The sequence below is a fragment of the Pterocles gutturalis genome, unplaced genomic scaffold (assembly GCF_000699245.1).
Source record: "Pterocles gutturalis isolate BGI_N339 unplaced genomic scaffold, ASM69924v1 scaffold14151, whole genome shotgun sequence".
Classification (NCBI taxonomy): Eukaryota; Metazoa; Chordata; class Aves; order Pterocliformes; family Pteroclidae; genus Pterocles; species Pterocles gutturalis.
In genome coordinates this window covers 36884-58764 of record NW_010105707.1, presented here as the reverse complement: position 1 = coordinate 58764, position 21881 = coordinate 36884, and the positions used below count along the sequence as shown (strand labels likewise).

The following is a 21881-nucleotide window of genomic DNA, read 5'->3' as shown; positions in this document are numbered from 1 at the left end:
AAAAAAAAAAAAAAAAGGGGGTGGTGGCAAGAAACAGGACTTTTGGTTGAAGCATAAACAGCTGGTCAACACAAACCTTTCAGAAATGTACTGTATAAAACAATCGTAACCTTTCTCCCCTGTAGGCTCATATTTCCCACAGAGACAAGTATCAGAATTAACAAGCCCTTTGTCTACTGGAAATCTTGTCTACCCCAAGTGCAGCCCATTAATTTGCTGTTCGTGTTCCCTTCAATTCTCACTTTTGGTTGCACTCTGCCTAGCTAACAGCTTCTCCCAGCAGCTATGCATAGAAATACTCTAATAACAGATAAATTATTCCTACTTAAAACACAGCTGTCAAAAGATGCTAGCTCCTGTTATGAAACAGGCAGTTCACAGAATTTCTTCTAGAAAAAGCTGTAACAAGAAATTGTCTAAATGTAGGTGAGGACAAGTGAAAAAAACAATATCCCGGTGCTAAGATTTAACTTCTGCAGGGATTCTGAGGATTACTTTTGGTACCATGCCTTAATACTGGGATTTTAAATTGAACAAAATAAATGGACACTCCAACTCATCTAAGCAGGTGCATAAGGATGGCTTTGTATTTCCATCCACCTCTTCACTCAAAAGAATGAAAGCAAGTGCTGAAGTTGCTATGGGTCTACTTTGATTTCTCTACCATACTCCTTTCCAAACAAAGCTAAGAAAAATCCAAGAAAGCACAGGCGTTCTGAGCTACACTTAATATACTTTTAATTCAGGAATATCACCAAACTCCTCAGATTGCCATTCTGCTCAACTGTCAGCTGCTATTGTTTTTTGTTCTAGTTTTATCAGTGTTTACTTCAGCCTTAAAAATAAATCCTTTTGCAGTATTAGGAAAAAAATCAATTATGCTGCTGTTTAATCTATGCCTTACTGGAAACACTTTCAGAATACGAGACACAAACAGGATAAAGTTCACCTTTAAAAAAACAAAGTCATACTGTTTCTATTTTCTGAAGAACCTAACTTGAAGCTGGAATGTTTCCTGTTTAGCAGTTATCTCTATCAATAACTAAATGAAATTTGATATTAATTCAAGTTTTTAAATTAAGTGCAATTAATACAGGAAAAAAAAATCGCATTCACCACAAGCTACAGTTCACGGATAATGCACATACATACGTAAAGCAATGGAAGTTTTCAAGCAGGTGAGCTCCACAGACTGCCAGATTTTATGCATGCATGATGAAGCTCCAGAAAGCCTTGTAGTTTGGACTGGAGGCTTCAACTTGAAAGTTTAATGAGTAGAGAGCAGGCAGTGCTCTTTTCAGAGTCACTAAGGAATTCGCTAAACACTTTGAGTGATTACATTTGCAATGAGCCCCATAAAAAGCAAATGTCCAACCTGATCGTGACCAAGCTCACTGTTTAGAGGATTTTTCTCCTGGTATGTAAAATACATACAGTTCAAACAGCCTGTTCCTCATCCATGACCCTATGTAGCAAAGCATCAAGAATTTCTGCCTTCACGAGTCTTAAACACATGGTTAAGAGTTGTCTCAGAGTGAATCTCTGGGCTCCAGTGCTCAGGACAAACAGCCCCTGTAAGACTGGCAAAAAGGACCACTATAATTTTGGGCATTTTTCAAATACGAGCTTGGCTTTGCATCTTCATTCCTACCACCCTCTCCATACGCAGCTCACTTCTGTCTTTATTTAGAAGATGATGTACTCATGCTCTCTGGCTTGTGCTTGACAGGGAGCAGCACCCTGATACTTGGATAGTAAATGTCACACAACTGGCTGGGGGCGATGGCTGCTTGACAACACTTGCACGTCCTGCTGGAAGAAGGCATCAGATGGCACCGGGAAACAGGATCAAACATGTTTAAAGTCACCTGCTCACCTGACAGCTCCACCTCATGACGGCAAAGTTAATTTTACTGCCTTAATAAAGTGCTGGGAATATAGTTCAGCAAAATTACAGCTGAGCTACCTAAAAAAAACCCCAAACAACTAAACAACCCTTCTTGAATCGTTCATTTTCCTACCACTACCAATCCAACAGAGCACTGCTCTAACATCAGAAGGATGGTGTTCTAGCAAAGTATCTCATTTTGTGTTCGTACTTGACAAAGCTGTACACGTTTGTTTCAAAATTTCGTTCTGTTTTAAATCTTATTTCAATAATACCTAGAATCACTCTCAGGCATAATTTTATTCCAGGTCAGAGCACAGTCAGAACATGCTTTACATTCAAGTAACTACCAGCAGAGCAACTACAGCCGCCAAACTGCATCTGGCGAGTATGTAAAAGGGATTTAGAAATCTGTATATTCATACATCCAAATTTTTCTATTCCCAGACTTGCATATATACAAATTATACACAGAATCATACAATGGTTTTGGTTGGAAGGGACCTTAAAGCCCATCCAGTCCCACCCCCTGCCATGGGCAGGGACACCTCCCACTAGCCCAGGTTGCTCAAAGCCTCATCCAGCCTGGCCTTGAACCCCTCCAGGGATGGGGCATCCACAGCTTCTCTGGGCAACCTGGGCCACTGCCTCACCACCCTCACAGGAAAAAATTTCTTCCTAATATCTGATCTAAATCTGCCCTCTTTCAGCTTAAAACCATCACTCCTCACCCTATGGCTACACTCCCTGACAAAGAGCTTCCCCATCTCTCCTGCGGGCGTGCATGTGCATGTCTGTGTATACATACGTACACACGTGCGTGCAAACGTATGCACGAGCAATAAAAGAAGTAATGTAATATTGGAAATAACAGGTAAGCTAGAAAGAGTAATTTCTAACAGTTCTTAAATCCAAGAAGCTGTGGTGCAGGAGGGAAGTGACCCGCACAGTTACAGCGATCTCCTGCACTGCAGCACGGGCAGGGTCCTTATGGGAGTCTTGTAATGTCGGGCTGCACGAGAGGGAAGGGAAAAGAATCTTGGGGAATATTCACGTCTTTAGGGGCTACTAAATATCTCAAGAAAGAGTGCTGTGTCAGTAACTCCACACATCGGCACTGCTCTTTCCTGGAAAACTCTGCAATAATAAAATATTATGAACAGCAAAGGAACTTAATAGAAGCACTTCCACTGTTAAAATCCCAGGTCTTCATCCATATAAAAAGCAAATTAAAGAAGAGCAGCTTTTTGACCAAAAAAGGTTAAACCTAATTAAAAGCTTCAGTTTGAAGAATTGGTTTTTTTTTTCCCCTTCCTTTTATTTAGTTTTGAAAAATAATTCAGATGCCAAACAGCATTCCAAGTTTAATCCAGGGAAGATAAGCAGAAATATTAAGGCCCATAAAACAGCAGCTGACACTGAGAGCATCATCTCAAATGAGCGCAGTAATGCGGCTACGGTCAGTGTACTCTTTGTTTTCCTTAAGTGGCTTGTTTCAAACAAATTTTGGAGTTTCTAACCCTTCTTTTCAACTGGAATACAAGGAAAAATTAGAGGAAAAGGTTCTGTAACTGTGTCTCACATAGTGATGATGAGTGTTGTCTCTATTAAAGTAACTTCAGCTTTCAGACTACTACACACATTTGCAAAATGATAAAAATTTAGAAATTAATTTAACTGAGATGCAAGATGAAAACCATATAAAACCCAAACTCTTCTTTCAGTCCCCGTACAACACGTGCAGTTCAATTCATCTCTGAGTATACAACATTGCAGACAGAACATAAAATCCTTTTGTTAACATGCAACACAAAACAGACCTGTTAGACGGCAACATAAGATGAATCAAAGCAAAAGTTATGAAAATTATGAAAAGAAAAAGGGATAAAAATACATACACTTGGTATAGGCATGACCTGCATCTGGTCACCCTGGGGAAAAAGAAAAAAAAAATCACTGTAAGGGTAATGGTTTTTAAAGGGTAGAACAAAGGTCTGAAGCAGTAAATGTAGCACTCAAACATTTTAAACCAAAAGTTCAAAATATTCAAGAAACCAGGGTAAAAAAAAAAAAACAAGAAAAGAAACCAAACAGGTTCTTGCATTTTAGTCGCTGAAATGATCTGTTAGTATATTGGCATTTATGATTTTTAGGAGACTGGACTGGTAAAACCCATGCTATGATTAATAAGAAATGATAATAAGAAAGTACCTGTATTTACTGTAACTTTTTCTACTAATGGGTATATTTGTTGGTTGTCACTGCAGCAACAAGAGGCTCAGCCAGACCTCGGTAGCAGGGCAGAAGCCCACTCCTTGAAGTTAACTTCCCTTGAGACAACAGCCTCAGAAAAACCAGGGCAACAGAAAAATGTCCAAGAAGGACACGATGACGATAAACCAATGCACCCAAGAAAGAGGAAACAACAGCAGCATTCTTCCCATGGTCTCCCTTTTGTGTTGTACTTGGGAGAAGGCAAGACAGTCTTGGCCAACTTGACCTTTTCTTCTCATCCTGGGACCTGACATATGAAGACAAAGACAGCTTCCAAATGGAGAAAGGCTGCTCTCAGGGTCACCAACTCAAATATGTACCAGATTTTTGGGAAGTAGGAACCGTATTTTCTAATCTTTCAAAAAGAAGCATTCGTTTTCTGGTGGGCACAGCACATAAAAGAGGAAGGTGACCCTTCTAGCACAGATGTTGCTTAGACAGATGATTTTATTCTTTAATTACTTGGACAACACAGGCTCTGACTACCAGCAGATTGACTATCTGTTGAAAGAGCTGATTCCAACATCAGAACATCCTCTTCCAGCTGAGAAAGCCTTGTGCTCGCTTGTTTTGGAGTCTAACATGGTGTTGACATATCACTGACAAACAAAAGTAATGCAGTATTATTTTTAGCATCCTCTTTTCTTATTGCTACAACAGCAGAGATTTTTACTCAAGTTTGATCAAAATCCAGAGCAGCTGATGAAGCAGCTAGAGAACAGCAACTACCACGAACTACCAAGAAATAAGCTTCATTAAAAAAGTACCTGATTTCTACCAAAACAAACAAACCAAAAACCTGGTAAGAATTCCAATTTTCCTCAAGGTAATGGCAGGAAGAAAAAAAAAAAAAACAAACATATAATACAGCACATTAAAGTCCTGTTAGCAGAACACCACCTGAAGTTCATGGGCCATTTGAGAAAGGAGTGAACTTGAGCAGGTGCCAGTTGGATTAGCTGGCCTGTGATCACGTTGTTATCAAGGATATAGTTACGCAGGCAGAACACAGATTGCGAAACCATGTTCAGTTTTGTTTTTAAAGATATTTTTTGCATTCACTGGTAGAGAGAATAAAATACAACTGGAGCTCCTCTTCTGTCAACAGATGAAAACAAGAGAGGTAGAGCAATATCCACAGCCACAGTTATGGTACAAGACTATCTTACTTGTGGACACAAATATAGCTGTGTATCACATCAGCTTTTCCCACAAACTTCCAGAGGCACTCACCGCAGCATAACTTGCTTTCTGTTTTGGCAACCTCTTGAAGCAAGAGCTGTATCTCATGGTATTACTGTTAAGGCTGACTTGCACGGGAATCCAGAAAATACGTTACTAAAGGACCTGCCTTACTGCTCGTTTCATTTTTCTTGCAGAATTTCTTAAATCAAAAAACAAGGAAAACAAGTGGATTTCCTAAGAGGAACCCTAAAAAGTATGTATGCAAAAATCAAAATGGTAATGATGACAACTGGAAAAACAAGCAGAAAAATAAATGCAAGAATCTGCCAACAAGTGTTCACGAGCAGGCAAATGCTTTTTAAAAACAAGGCTGCTATGGGAAACTTTTTACAAGTGTCCTGCCTCATTTCCTGATGCCTTGGAACAGGAAGGGAAGTAGGTCATAACGCTATCGTTTGAAATAGATGACAGATGACTGCATTTGTTGAAGCCTTTCCACAAGCTCCTGATGCTGGTAACAGGACAAAGCTGTTCCTAGAATGCCAAAATTTCCCCATTGTATCACTAAGATAACCCAGGAACTGATTTGCTCAGCCATTTAAATTTTTTTTTTTTTTTTTTCATGGCACAATATATACAGATCAAACGACAAATCCTACCTTTTCCCTTAACCATGTAATTTCAGTTTGAGAGACACATTTCCAGTACCACGTCTGTTTGTTACCGCTGTCTGTCTATGGTTGGGTACAGGATCAATGAGCACCACGTGACAGACCACAGTGTTTTGCTTTTTTGAGAACAGTCTCTATTCCAAGATAAGGAGCTGTTTCATTTTAAAGAATTCCCCCTTTAGAGAAGAAGCTGATCAAAAGAAGACACTTATCACATTCACTTCTTTAGCACAAAGCTTATACCAGACCATGGCAGGTTCTTCAAAAACAATAAAATAGTAACTATTGGACTATTGAGCTTTGTCTCTTAATATAGAAGACTTTTTGGGGAGGCAAAGGAGGTCAGAATGAGTAGGCAGAGACTGAGGAACCAAACAGAGCTGTTCAGAGGGTTTTTTTGTTTTCTAAATAGACCTACCATACTGTGTGCTGATGGTGACCAACAGAAACAACCACTAGGAACTGTTTTGCTCTGATCAGCAAAGGTTAAGCAGGAGAAAGAGTTCTACTATTGACGTGATTGCCACTTATCTTCCTCCAACACTGGGGAGTGAGACTGGTTTCCATTTCTGTTTGGAAAGCATGCCATTAATAGTCTCCCTAAAGAGCCCATGCTCACATTGCTCCTCTAGGTCTCTTGCATGAAGGAGATACTACTCCTGGCCTCAAGAACGTGCTCCCTAGAAGCTCTGTTCTTCTCAGTCCAGTGAACTATATTCACGTGGGATAGCGAAGATCCTTCTTCCTGCACTGTGTTAGAGATCCCTGAAGCAGACAAGAGTGTTGGGAGACATGACAATAGGTCATCAAAAGAGCTTTCCAGTATCACTTTGGAGAAGACAGCACCATGGAGCAAAAAGCAGTGAGCATGAGGAGACCTCACTTTTGCAGTGGTTCAGATGGGTGAGGTGGAAATTCAAGGACCTGACCTTTCCAGCTTCATTCCTGTTACAGGGAAAGCAGTGGGGACAGCTGCTGCCACCAGAATAAACCTTCTTCTAATTCTGTCTTCTTCCCTGTTGAGTGTGGATTTAGACCTTCTCCTCTAATCCAACAAATGTAAAAAAGCTTTTTCTCATCCATGCTTCATCTTGTTGAACATGAGCCATCTGCCTGACTCGTATCTAACTGTGAAACACAAGCAGAGATGACTCTAGTGGAAATAGGTTGGAAGTGAAACAGCAAAGTGCCGATCGACTTGTTAGAACTCCCTCAGCCCACCTCGACTGAAGGCGAAAGGAAGAGCAAGTCAGTTTGCAACTAGCTTTTCTCACCTTTCTCTCTCCAGATAGCTCCTCGAAGCCTGCAGATAAAATGTATATCTGCAAACCTTTCAAAAATCAGATAAAAAACTTATTCAGAAAAAAGCCCTTACACCCAGAAGCATGCCCAGAAAATACACAAATTGAGTCAAGTTGCTAACTGAAGAACAGAAATTGAGATTCGAATTTATTCAGAAGAAAACAAAAAACAGTTCCCTCTCCCAACACTCTGGCCCCTACCAAAAAAAAAAAAAAAAAAAAGCAAAACTGGCTGGAAGGTCTTGGTGAGCTGCCTGCTGCTGAGGAGGCAGGAAAAAATGAGCAAGGATTTCATGAGGCTGAACATTGTGTGCTCCCAATGACACATCTGGCTCGGCATCCAAGCTGCAGAAAGGCTGATGATATACCCACTGTAACAGATATTACATCTTGGAATACATCTTTGTGCTGTACTAAAAAGCTGTGGTATTTTAAGAAAAACAAATAGAATAGTTCCAGTAAATACAAGTTATTATTGAAAAGTGTTGTATCGAAACTTTAGAGACAGAATGGACCATTCATTACCAGTATTAGAGTCACACTTGGACAAGCAGCTGCTCTGTGAGTAGAAGGCTTAAAAGTGAACTCAATACTTTAAAGAAGTTTTTGGGCTTTTTTTCCTCCCCTAATGGAACACAAGTCAGTGCTGAAAGCCCCTGTTTATTCAAAACCATGCTCAGTTTGGCGTTTCTTCCATTCCTACGAAGCAGTGACACGACACTCGACTTGCCAAGCATAATCAAGCCACATCATTTGCTAAAATATTAAATGAAGCACTGATTTCATCTGAAGCACTGATTTAAGTTTTTTTTTAATGCAGCAAAATAATAACAGCAATAAAAATTATACAGCACAATGCAATTACTCTGAACAAAATTTCAGAGCTGTGTTTTCAATTTCTTCATAAAATACTCTTCCCTGCTTTCCCTCCCTGACAAGAGGTTAGCATTTCAAGAATCAAGACTCCTAATTAGAAGGAAGTTAGCTTGTGACATCAAGAATATGCCAGAAGCAAGATGGAACAAACGCCGAATCCCTGTGAAACCAGCAGAAGCTTTCTCTGTTCCCTTCCTTCCTCTGAAGTCTTTATCACCACGTTTCAAGTAACAACTCTACTGAACAGTAAAGACAGAAGGAAAGTACATCCCAGCCATTTTATACTGGTTTCTAAGAGTAACTATTTAACATTATTGTGCAATTTGCTTTTTCTATTTTTGAAGGAAAGGGTCACAACATGTGAACTTACTGGGCCATGGTCAGAGGTCAACTGTGTTGTGACAAATAAATAATACAACACACAAGAGTGACAGTAAGTGACCCCTGGAATAGCAGCTCAACAGAAGTGAAACTATTCTTAACCTGGCAGGCAAACTGCTGCAACAAGAGCCTTACACAGCAGAGGAGTTCAAAGCAGTGTGTTGTCAGGCTTTCTTTTCTTTCCTAAAACAGGTAATTTTGTCATTCCGGGACATTTCATTTCACCAATTTAGAAACTGAGGCCCAGGGTTGCATGTACTCACTTATCAGCTCTGAATCTAGACAAGATGCTCAGTGCAACTCGGTTCTAAAACACAGCTCTCCTGGGAAAAGCACCAGCCTGACTGTGTGATGATATTCCAACGTATCCAGGTCTTCAATGCCGTTTCTCTTTCTTTACAAGAATTTCCTACTTACACTAACCATGTTAGCACCCAAAATAAAAACAGCATATAAAAACACACACAACACTTACTGCTCTTCAATACTGCATTTAAAATAGAAATGTCACAGACTTATTTGAACTCACTTAAGAGCTACCCAAAAGCTCAGCTATACTTGATTTCTTCTACGAAGACCTGTACACATATTCCTTGGACTCTTTTACTCTAACGAACTCCCATTTTCTCTCAGCTGTACTTTTACTTTAGCCTCACTTCTGCCTCCTTTCTCTTCCCTAGCATAGCAGAAAGGGAAATTTCACTAGTGTCCCATTCCTTTTGTTTCTCAGGTGAACACGTACATACACGCTGCACACTACTCAGCTTTCCCTTCAGCATATCCAGGCTAGATTTCCCTCATTTCAGTCAAACTGTACGTTGGCTAGCAAAGCCATCTGAAAAGACACACACAATTCCTCCTCTTGGCAGAGGAATTTTCAGTGTACTGTACCTCTGCGTGAGCAGCCTCAGCATCAACTATTGCCGTTCAGCCTTTATCCCCCCTCCGTGTTCTTCAGCTCAGTCACTTTATTTCCCTTTTCTCTCTTCCTCCACACAGTTCCTATGCTCTTTCTCCTGAGCTTTTCAGAATTCAAACATAACCAGCAAAATCCAAAACAAAACAAAATGGACTGGACAAGGTAGGTAAGAATTCAGCTGCATCGAATATGAAGAATTAGTGTGAAGAGCAGAAGGTTGAAAAGATAGAGATGTCTCAACTTCTGCTGTTACTCCCCATCATGGAGACACCTACACTTGCAATCCTTTAAAGTCCTGGAAAAACGGGATGGGAATGGTGTTTCAATTCAGAGTGCAGCACTAGTGGAGTGTTCAGAGTGCTGAAAAACAACACGGTATGGAAAAAATGGTATTCCCGGGTTTGCTATATTGAACTGAAATTCTTCAGGAGCATAATGCAAATCCTCTCAGTGTTACTGGATTTTAAAAGAACATATAAAATTGTGTTGGGATTTTATTAATATGACAAAGCAATACAGTAACTAGAACTCAACAAAAGTAACGTGCTGCTCTTACAAGTGCTAAAAGTTTATATTTATTAATTTGACTTGTTAGGTGAACTAAAGAACCTGAAAAAATGGCCAAAGCTGATACCTCTGGACAGAGTGTCCATTAAATACAGGTGAATTGGTTAGAAAAAAACGTCCAATTATGGTTCTGCCCGCTTTTGAACTGTTCTTATGTCACTGGAAACCCTTTCAACTGACATTCAAAGTGGTTCCACTACGCTCCAGTGGACACCCTTTAACCTTCCTGTGGCTGGGAAAGAGAACCAAAGCTAGAGACAACTCGGTATGTGAAGTATTATGAGAAGTCCACGTTTTTAGTGTCTTCTGGGGTTTTAAATGTTGTTTCCTTAAAAAAATGTATAGTGCCAACACCCTTCACAGACAAGTCAGTTTTAAATCACAGCTGAACAGCTAATATTTGCAATTCACCATAAAATAGTAATTTTTTCTGTAACTCATAACATGTTCCCCATGAGAGAAACATTTAAGACAAACTTTAAGAAGCACAGAGTTCAACTTTGGTTACAGGAGACCTGTATGACAGCAAAGTAAAGTAAAAGCCTGACCTTCTGAAGTCCTCCATTCTCCTCCACCAAGGGCGGAAGAGCACTGGTGCTATTGGTAGATGGTGGTTCGACATTGTAGTCACGAAAGCAGCAGAATAAGGTGCTAAAGATACTTCGACTCCTCTGCTTCTTCAAGCTGATATTACATTGGGACACTAGGAAACAAAAAAAACAACAGCAGAGAAATAAATTCATGCAGCACAGACCTAGCTTTCCAGACACACAATGAATTGAGCACAATCAAAGGTCTTGTCATACTGAGACACTATTTTGAAAGGTTTCCTAGAAATATCCAGAGCAGAGACTGTAAATGACATGAAATAACTCGCTGCTAAAATATCTCTGTGGGCTGATCTGAAACAGAAGAGGCGCAATAAATGCCTGCCAATGCCCAGGCATATTTTCTAGCCAAACAAATGACTGTACGTGGGACATTTAAACTCCTGCAAGGATCAGGAAAAGCTCCGAGATGCTGCTGAGTTTCCTCTGGAACTGACAGCATTGCCGGAGGACACGAGACACAACGCAGAGGCAGTACTGGGAGCTGCAGCACCGGCTGCGGGAACAAGGCTGGAGAGGGTGTTATTAGATAACCAGGAATCCCAGTCGTCCTTTGCTTATTGGTCTACCAGGATAAAAAACCCAAACTGGTAAAAAATTACATACAGGTCAATGAAAGCAAGTGTAGCATTTTTAAAGACTAAAAACTGTAGATAAAAAGCAACAGTCTGCAGAAAAGAAATGCACATAAGGCATCTAGTGATCTCCCTAAGAGTCAAACTCTTGACAAGCAGACCTTGAACACACACAAAAATAAAATAAAATAATATAGTTGGAAAAAACTTTAGAATATTTTAAGTAATACTCTATTTGATCACCAAATATTTTAATGATCTATTGTTAGCTAGGAGTATTTGTTTCCTACGTCGGAGTGCAATACCCGGCAGATTTAGCACCCTCCCAGGGCAGGGACAGGCAGGTGCACCCTCTTCTCTCGCGCCTTTCACGCGGCCCTTTTTCTTTGATGTTTATCTGCACCACTGCAACATATGGTACCGAATGCTGTCAATACCCAACTTTTAACATCGTATTGTCACACAAGGAGAGACAGGCACTCCCCTCTGCGGTGCTGCCTTACCTTGGCCAGGACCAACCCCCCCTCCCCATTAAGCAGAGGAATATCTTAGACTACAGAGATTAACGGCTTTTTTTTCCAGAGTCAACTAATGATTTCATTTCAAATTTATGCAAACAAGCCCCAACAAGTTATCATCCTTTTTTTTTTTTTTTTTTTTCCCACAGCTATGCAGCAGCACATCTTAAAGTACGAAAATTCAAAAGGCGGATTACACTGAAAAAAAAAAAGGATGCTATGAAAGTTGTAGCACCAAGCAGATAAATAGTGATCTACACACTCTACAGTTTATTTACATTCTGCATTAGAAGCAACAAAACACCTCCTCCACCCCCAAGTTAGAGGGTAAGTGAAATTCTTAGTAAGTGCCCTTACACACATCAATATATAATTTCCATCTTCCCTTCTTTCTCCAGTTATTAGGGAACTGCCACATACACAGACCTTCCTCCTGATATGACAAATACATCAAGTGCCACCAAGGCAATTTGAAACAGAAACACAAATAATTATTAATATTTAAAGAAAATTTCAGTGAAAGAGGAGCTGTGTATGAAGTGGAACAAATCTCCCCTGGAATAGTGAAGGAAGTCAAGAGTGTGTAGGTGCATGGGTGTGCTTTGATAAGAAAGCCTCATGGTGCAGATTTTGAGTGATCTTTCAAGAACTCTCTGAAAACAGAAACAAAATCATCTTTTTTTGTAGAGTTAGCATAAGCTAGACATCACTATTTTCTCCCCTCTCCACTTCCAAGGTGTCCAGCAGGTCCAGGAGTAATTTTCTGTTCTCCATATAGCGTAGATCTCCACATTTCCTCAAATATTTTCCTGCCTTGAGGGAGTGAGCAATGCTCAGCTTCAGTTACTAATTGCCACTAAGAGGAAAATGTTATGGTATCAAAACCTAAATGGGTTTTATAGACTTTAAAGACACTTGTAAACTGAAACCCATCTAAATACTGCTTTTCAGTACTCCAGTGAAACAGAAAACATATGCAAACCCCTACCCATGGGTGGTATATGTTACAGTAAAGGGCTCATTCTCAAAATGTCACCTTCTATTTGCAACAGATTTGCAGAAACACGCCTTCAGAAATCCCCAAAGGATGCCCGGGCAGCTATGAAGGACTTTTTCAAACTTCTATCACAAGCACAAACAAGTTTGTTACAGTATTACCCAGACAAGGAGAACCCCTTTCTGACCCTAAATGTTGAAATATGCTGAAATTAGAGCAGGAAGCACAATGCTGAGTGTCCTGCTCCCTACAGCTGGTGCCACAGAAACCTTCCTAATAATTTCTACTTGGTTTTCAGCCTCTACTTAAAAATACGACAGCAAATAATCACATCTGAACGGTTAAAATAGAAATGCTCTTACACAGTATTGATCATAAGCTTTTGTCTTCTCTGGAGTTTCTAAGGTACAAGAATGTTAAACTTCATTCTGCAAACAATTTTTATGCATAAAATACTCCTCCCAAAGCCAAGATTGCATTTTAGAATCAAGCCCAGTTTATATTCTAGGCTGGATTGAGGTAGGTCTTCAAGGCAGGATCCATTTCTATAAAGTTAATAAAAAGCCTGTGTTAAGCAAGAAAAACTAACTACCAAAAGTGAGAAATGTTACAGAGTACTTGTGAGCTTAGTCTTCGGGAGGTTATCGGATACAAACAGCATGTGGGGGAAAAATTTACCTAAACCACATCATGTTCATCCCCAAACCTCCTAACGCTAAAGATCAGAGACCATGGATGGTCTGGGCACGCAAAGAGCAATATCAACAGGTTGCAGGATGAAGCCTCAGAGTTTCAAGAGGAATTCTGCCAAGTGACAACTACAGCATCTAGCAGAGGTGGGTGCAAGCAGGGGTGCTGCAGAGGCTCCGATGGCTACGGCTTTATAGAGACGCGCGTGGCCAAGAGATGCTGGGACTCCTCATCTCTAGTGCTTCCTTCGGTCTGTTCGCGTCTTGCTGCTCTCAGGCTGCTGTTCGGAGCACGTCTTTCCATCAGGTATGAATTACAGCAGTGTTTTTAAATTCCTATCTTACAGCCCCAGCTGCACACAGATCAACAGGAACAGCACCACCATTTAGGAACCAACATTTGTGTCTTTTCTATGTGGAGTACAGAGAGAGTCAGTGAACAGAGTCAATAGGCTGAATAAACGTTCAAAAATCTCAGACAAAAGCTACTGATTTGTTCAAATCATTTAAGAATACTCGTTTTCCTTGATCAAATTATACATTTTAAATGGCCATTCACTTTCGCTCAGTGAAATATTTGTTCTGGGAAAAATAATCCTTTATGCTGCTTTCATCTTGGCAATTTTGCCATTAGTGATACAGTGGTGTTTCAAATAGGTCCTTCCACTAATTCAGATATTATTTTAAAGATATCAGTTGGTTTTTTTTAATAATATGTTATAGAGGCTCTACTGTGACTGAATAAATTACAATTTTGGACGCAGTAAGGGACAGAAGCTCTCAAGGGGCTTTACGAGCCATGCTGCATTAACACACGCAGATATTGCGTACATAGAACAGATCTGCATCACGACTGAATAAATTACAATTTTGGACGCAGTAAGGGACAGAAGCTCTCAAGGGGCTTTACGAGCCATGCAGATATTGCGTACATAGAACAGACCTGCATCACATCCCATTCTGAACAACTGTGACAGTGTTGTGCATCACAGAAAATAGTTTCTCCTTCCTGTGTTACACCACACCAAACGCAATACGTGTGCTGTTTGCTAGATTTGTATTTCTTGAAGCACTGAGGAAACAACTAAAACTCTAAAGGTGTAAAAAAAAGTATTGAGTCATTACCATAAATTTAGGTATTCTGGATGCCTGCAGGTTTTAAAGAGAAAAAAAACTGCAGAGGACAAAACCTGGTGTTCCTTAAAAGCCTACAGGTAAGGCCAGGCAGTAATGATACCGGAATGGTAACTCCAAGTCTGAGCAGCATCCAGCATATGGAAATTAGGAGTTTTTCTGTTTTTTCTTTCCATCTTTTGGGAGTTACAACCTTGATTTCTGGAACTGATTTCCTGTGGCATCGGCAGACGTACTAGACTCATCACCCTTATCACCACTGAACGCTGAAGACAACTCTAGGTGACCTTTTCCAATCTTAAGCACTGCATACCAAACACTTCGACCCTGCGTACCAAAAAAGCCCAGGCAAAGCAACTTCAAAATACAAGAGCACGTTATCTGTGAAAGCAGAGAAGACTCTAACCAGCAGATAGCTGCAGAAAACTTGAAGGAACAATGCAAGACTGGAGTGATGCTGTCCCTTAACACCATCCCAGGCATGCTGCAACTGCACCTTAAGGACTTCCTCACCTAAAGATACCAACAAATTCCTCTTTCATGCCTTTGTCCCATTATGTTTCAAACCTACCCCAACTTTGCCAAAAGTTTCTCTCGGCAAGAAGGTCCACAGCTCAGACAACTCAACTGTTTCGTAATTCTGACCCTCCTTGTTTCTTATCTTTGTACCGTGTCTAATGCGTATTTTTGAGCAGGAGGAGGGGGACCAGAACCACACACAACACCCAGGATGAAGGGGGAAAGCACCAGGAGTTTATACACCCACACAATCCTTTGTTCTCTGACTTTTCTAAGAACTCCTCGCATCTTATTTGCATTTTACAACAAGTGAGCATTGGGCTAACACGATTTTCAAAAGATCTTCTTATAACACCAAGATGTCCTCATTAGCAGGTATTTCAGGCACCACTGCGAATGTAAGTCAAGAATTATTATCTCTTCCCATGCAGAAAAATTTAATATGTATCTACACTTAATTCAATCTGCAGGAGGCCAGACATCCAAAACCACGTTGCCTCTCTACACCTCTTCACTGTTAAGCTTTAAATCTCTATACAGATGCACACATACGCACACACCTTCGTATACATGCAGACACATAACACTCCTTTCCCTTACAATTTCTGTCACCTTATTTCCTTACTCCCTTTTCCTTATAGCTTAAGACCACACTGCAGAGCAGACTGCACAGACCCCTGTGTAACTTCTTCCCCAGGGATCTCACGGAGGTCTGCAAGAGCCTCCAGCGAAGCACTTTTGTCAAATTAGCTGAATTTCTGAAAGATTATTTGCAGACAGGGTCAGAAACAGGAACACAGCTCTCGCTGCCAGAAGGGAAGTCCCTCTGGTCCAGATTTCCCCCGATTTGAAAGTGCAAAGTCTCACCTATAATTTCCAGATGCTCTCCTGCACTATTTCTAATGACAAGCCTCACCGCTCCTAACCTGCGTGCCACCCTGCTGCTGGCGTGTCAGTTAATTCTTAAATGGCCTGCAAGCTGCTGGAAATCAAAGGTGGTCTGCAGAACCACGCTTATCGAGGTCTTCTAGCAAGTCCCAACGAACCCACAGCATTACTGAGCCTGGGGAGGGGTTCAAGGAAAGATAAAGGCAAGTTTTTATGCCATCACATAAACTTAAATGGAAGATACGCAACCATACCGAGTGGTTATACAAAGAGAAAGGAAAAAAAACCCCACAACAAACCCCAAACATTATAGACAAATGTTACAGAAATTAATACAAGAGTATGTGAACAGAAATAATCTATAGCATCTTCTCAAACCTCCTTTCGCTTAAAGGATCCTTTGGGGGCAGAAGCTTTGTGCTGCTGTTCTCGCACCAGGTCAGTTCCAACAGCAGCACAAGTCACACAGCAAAGAAAGAGCTTTTCCCTCAAGCACTGCATTCTAAAAAAGTTTCGTTCAGGGCTTCTCCCATCAAATTTTGCTGTAGTTGTGTGAAATTACAAAACCAGCTTGTTGTGCAGCTATCAAATTTTGCTGTAGTTGTGTGAAATTAAGAAAAAACAAGCTTGTTGTGCAGCCGTCGCCCAAGAAACCCTGTGCTGCTCCAGGAAGCCACCATGGGATGGCTGGAGGGCTCCTCGCCCAGCCCATCCCTCTGCAGCACATGAAGGAGCTCATTACCGCTGGATTTTTTTCCTAATTAAATGAATGCAATAGCCAGTTCTCTCAAATAATATAAACTGGGTAATGAAGAGACTTTCCATGCACTTACAGATTAACTTGCTAAATGCAATAAGATGAACATCTGTGTAGCGCGAGCTCTCCGCTAACAAGTTTGTTTATAACACACAATGGAAAGACCCAAGTCAGAACCAGGCGGTATTAAACAAAGCCTTTCTTCAAAAGGAAGCAGTTTCAAAATTTATACGTGATTAGAGATGCATAATTTCTCAATTTTCTTAAGAGACTGTATCTGATCTTATCAGAAAAATCAAATTTATATCCTACATGACTCAAGCTAGAAACAGTCAAGCAGCAGAAAACCATGAACTTTGCTTATACAGCTCCTATTTTTGTGATGTATCGACCAAGATAGATATTCTTTTACAATACTTGGTGCCAAATCTGCACGTGATGCCCACATAACTTTGGTTTTAATTGCCATTTGCAGCTTATCATTGAAAGGCTTAATCTTCCATGTAAGCTTTGCAGAAAATATCGCAATAACAGCGCTGTCACATACCTGAAACAACTCCCCACGACTGGTTTAACCTTCATACACGTATAACCCAAGCAGATTACTCTGTTTATGTTCAGCATGATATAGCCCAGAATTATCTTCATGTCAACCGAAGGTGGCAACCTCTCTCCTCCCAAAAATGTAATTAAATAAAGTTAAGGTTTTGGTTTTTCCACTGAAATGATTTCCTTTGAAGGGAGGGATCCCAGACTAGTTTTGTGGAAGAAAAAATAACTTTCCAAAGTATTTAGCTGCCCCTCCCCACCAAACCCTTTCCCATCCACTGCATTAGTAGCCTGCTCTGGATGGAGCTGATCGCATGGCTGGGGGCCAAGAGATAAAAGCTTAAATACATCAGACAGGTAGGGACATGGGGGAAAAATAACCCAATAACTTATTTTTACTTTTGAGACAATCTCTTCTTTATCTCATTTTAATCTGTTTAAAGTCATTGCACTTTGATCTGGAAAAAAATGTCAATATGATTTATGAACTTTTAGGAATTTCAGGAAAAACTGAACGTTACTCTTCTTAACCCACTGCACGACGTTTTGGAAAACACGCTCAGAAGTTGCACCTGTACGCTAAGATCAAATGGTAACACAGGAACAGCTTATCTCATTCAAAGAGAAGTTATCTAGTGGATATCAGAACACTAACAGTTTGCTTTCCATACCTGCAGAAGTCCTATAAAAACATACTTTCACACAGTACCTAGGACAAAAGGAGAAAAATCATTGGGACAGCGAAAGCTGCACAAAGAAAAAAGACCTCTACCTAACCAAAGCCTCGGAAATGTTTTTGTTGTGGCAGCTTAAAGCAAAAAAAACTTCTTTTGCCCTACATAAATTATTTATTAGTCCTCAAATCTGGGTGAATTAAATACCTGCCGTTGCTGTTGGATGCTCATTTTCTAAAGATCAGAAGTGGTGAAATTCTGAAGTCGCTTTTTTAACGCACGACTGAGAACTCAGCACTGGTCTCTCTCTACAAGGCTGCGGTGCATCATGAGATACAGCTGCTCAATGCCAAAACCAGCAACTGATACGAAGCCTCTTAACTGACAAGGAGGGATAAGAAACCATGAAAAGCCTCAAAACATCACATAAACCTGATGGATCTCAAGGCAAATTCCCAAACCATAAAACTTCAATCTGCACTGAGATTTGGTTGGACATACACACATATGATGGTAGAACTTCTGTATCTCATAGGAGCTATGATTTAAACACCCGTGCTGTCTGGCAGTTAATTTAAAAAATCAGGAGTGTTGCTACCAGGAACCGCTACGTTAAAGGACACGGATCTGTCAAAGCCCAACTCCTCGCATTTATTCAGCTCAGAGACTGAAGGCAGATCCACTGCTTCAGGGACACCCACATTTCATCATGAAGCTGAAGGGTTAAAAACTGTTTTAACAACCTAATTAACCCGCTGAACTATGTTCTGAGTGAAATACCTTCAAGTTTAATTTAAATAGCGCAGATTTTGGCCGGCTCCTCTCCAGCTCCAGTGCTTGACAAGTTGAACAGGGCTACACTGAGACCACTTTCAACTTGGAGAAGCAGCACGTGTAGATCTGTATCTCCAAAAGGACTGAAAAGTAGGTCTCCTTGTGATCCAGGAAGGAACTAATTAACGCTCGGAACTTTCTTCTTTTTTGTGCCTGTATTGCTTGCCACTGCAACAGCCAGGGACGGAATATGGGTGAGAATATGAAAGAGAAGCTACATGTCCACCTCCAGCGACACTCCGCTAACTCTTCCAGCAAGATGAGCCAGACAGCTGCTGTACCTTTGCTTTCTACGTAAAATATGCGGACAGTGTTTAAACAGGAGCTGAATGTGCCCCTCCAGCCTTGCCTGGGTGCTCCTCTGAGCTCGAGAAAAGCCCGAGCTCTGCTCCATACCTGTCCTGCCCTGGCATCCATCCCCCTCGCCAGCACGTGGCATCAAGGACCCACAACGGGGTGCCCTGGTCGCCAAGGCTCACCTGGGCATGCTGTCTTCCTTTTCAGACAGGGCTAAGTAGCTGCTGAACACACTAAAAAAGGTGCTACAAGGATATACAACATTTTTTTTTATGCATGTATGCATATACACTCACAGTTGAACCTTTTCCTAGAATTTGCTTTTTTTGAGAAGAGCCACAGCATTTCATACATTCCAGAGGAGCCTATGCATTGAAATTCTCAAAACATAACATTTGCTTTAAAAAAACAAATAAAAGAGGTAAGTAAAATAAATAACTAGCCACACCCCACAGTCACTCTTCCATCAGCTGGCAGCCTGAAATGGGAACAGAGCTGCCACATGTAAAACGGATCAGAACCACTTTAAAAAAAAAAAAAAGATAAAAAAAATAAATCAAAATAAATAAACCCCCTCATCTCACTTTCACGCTACACACAAGGCAAGGCTGCAGCACTGGAGTTCAGTGTTCATTGGCAGAAGTGATCAAACTAAAAGTATTTTTTTCCTTTTGCTAAAAAAATTTTAAAAAATGTTTCACTTCTGGAGTAGAATTCACACAATGCAAAAGCGATGTTTCAAAATAGTTTAAGGACAAAATAAAATACAGCAAATAACGCAAAAGTAGCTCCGGTACCAAAAGATGACTGCCATTTTTAACTGGATGGAAAATGAAGCTAACTGAACTACACAGGCAACATTATGGAGATGTATCATCCTATAAAATAAACATTGACCTTATGGAGCCATCTCTCTGTACCTATAGTGCTTCAGTGAATTTAATGTTTTATCTTGGCCACTGAATAGATTAGAAAAAGAAGCAATGTCCAGAGAATCAGATACATTTAAAGCAGCAGCACACCATGGAGATTCTCTTTTAAAAACTATATTTTTTGTAATAAACACAAAGCATTTCAGAAGCTGCAGCATTTCTTCGTTGTTTGAGCAAGGAGCGAGCCGCTCGATCTGGAGATTTTCCCAGCGCCGAGGTTTGGAGCGGCAGTTGAACAGGAAATACTGCGCAGTCTGTGCATGCATTACATTCCTGTCCCGCCCCGAGCCAGCGGCCAACAAACAAACCTTTCTTCTAGTAAAAGAGAGGGGGGGGGAAATAAAAAAAAAAAAAAGGCAGACTGCACAAAGTTCACCAGCAGATGTGGCCTATGAATCCAAACCGGTCTTTTCTGCTGCTAAAAAGAATTTGATGCATTTGCAATGTTGGTGTTAACGTCACGGTTTTGTGAAGCCGGATCAACAAAGACCTGGAAGTTCAAAGATGTAAAATCTGCAACGCCGAGCTTCCGCAGGGTGCTGTAAGTGAGCAGTAATTGCACATATGTCGGAGGGTTTATTTTTAAGAAGGTTTTGCCAAATATTAGTAGCAGCTTGCAATCGAGCTGCGACAGTCAATCAGAACTGGATTTTGTAGAGCAAAAAGATCTATTTGAAAAAAAAAAAAAAAAAGGAACAGATTTATTTCCATTTTATTTTGTGTGCAGCTCCGAAGAACAACGACTCTGCACTGAAGCTTGTCTTCAGCCGGAAAGTAACGAATAGAATTAGTAACCAGAAAATATGTTCCTGTATCTCAACTCTTTTGAATTGCTCCCAGGCTGGCCTCCCAAATCCTGGAAGATATTTGATAATAATTTGTTAAATACTTGGGAGGGAAGGCAAAGGAGAAACAAACAAATGGAAACATGAGCAGCACACAGGGTCAAAACGGCAGGATCTCAGAGCCGGTTAGTCACGGCTGATACCCTCTGGCATCGGGAGAGGATTAGAGTCAAAATGGCAATGAAGCAAATGTAAACAAGCATGTGTTTATAGAGCAAAAGTATGTACAGTATCTGATCTGCTCTGGACTGTGCTTACATGTACCATGGTGGGAAAGGCAGAAAAGACCAACTTCCCGAACGCCGAGCAGCTGGAACACAGGAAAAGCAGAGGCAGGGCAGCCCCGCGCGGGCATCCGAAGCCATCACGCAACCAAAGCGGTGAAAGGGTTTCCCCAAACGTTCATTTAATTCAAAGCTGGTATAACAAAAGCCTTTGAACCAAAGCTAACTTCATATAAAAGAATAAAAACAAGCTAAAGAAAAGCGCTTTTGGAGAGCGTGTTTTCTAATTACGCACGGTATGAATGTGCAGACGGACAGACGTACGCTCGCCCGTGGCACAGACACACACACAGCCCCCACCTTCCTGAAGAAGTTATGCCATGAAATCAGTATGAAGTTACTGAAGAGCTGTAAAAGCCCCTTTTCTGTGCTCCACCGTGTGCTATGTAAGCTCTCCACCTGCTGCGTGTGTTTCACCCATCAATTCACTTTCCAAGTGAAAGCATGACCCAAACCTAAAGAATACTGCTGAGCACCACACCTACGATCAGCTCATTTCATTATCAGGTTTGGTCAGTTTAATAAATAGATGTTTGGGGATTTTTTTCCTCCCTCAATGACCAAGTTCACAACCTGAGGTTTGGCTGCAAATATGAAGCTGAGCTTTCTTCTGCCTCCCGCTGCAAACAGGTTGACAGGTTTTGGCACTCTTTTTTTTTTTGACTTGAAAAGTATGAGATAAGCGGTTCACCAAACCCAAATGTAGAAGAAATTCTTCT

At 40.8% G+C, this 21881-nt stretch overlaps 1 protein-coding gene across 1 annotated transcript in view; it reads right to left on the bottom strand.

Moving 5' to 3' along the window:
- Nucleotides 1–3786: 3786 nt before the first annotated feature.
- The window catches only part of LOC104471985 (CTD small phosphatase-like protein), a gene marked incomplete at its 3' end in the record, with an annotated part of 54863 nt that continues 36768 nt past the window's right edge, over nucleotides 3787–21881 (bottom strand). The window contains exons 2-3 of the mRNA XM_010087510.1: nucleotides 10611–10765; nucleotides 3787–3819 (exon numbers count right to left, since the gene is read on the bottom strand). Of these exons, the coding sequence (XP_010085812.1) occupies nucleotides 3787–3819; nucleotides 10611–10765 (188 nt within the window). The remainder of the gene's footprint in view (nucleotides 3820–10610; nucleotides 10766–21881) is intronic.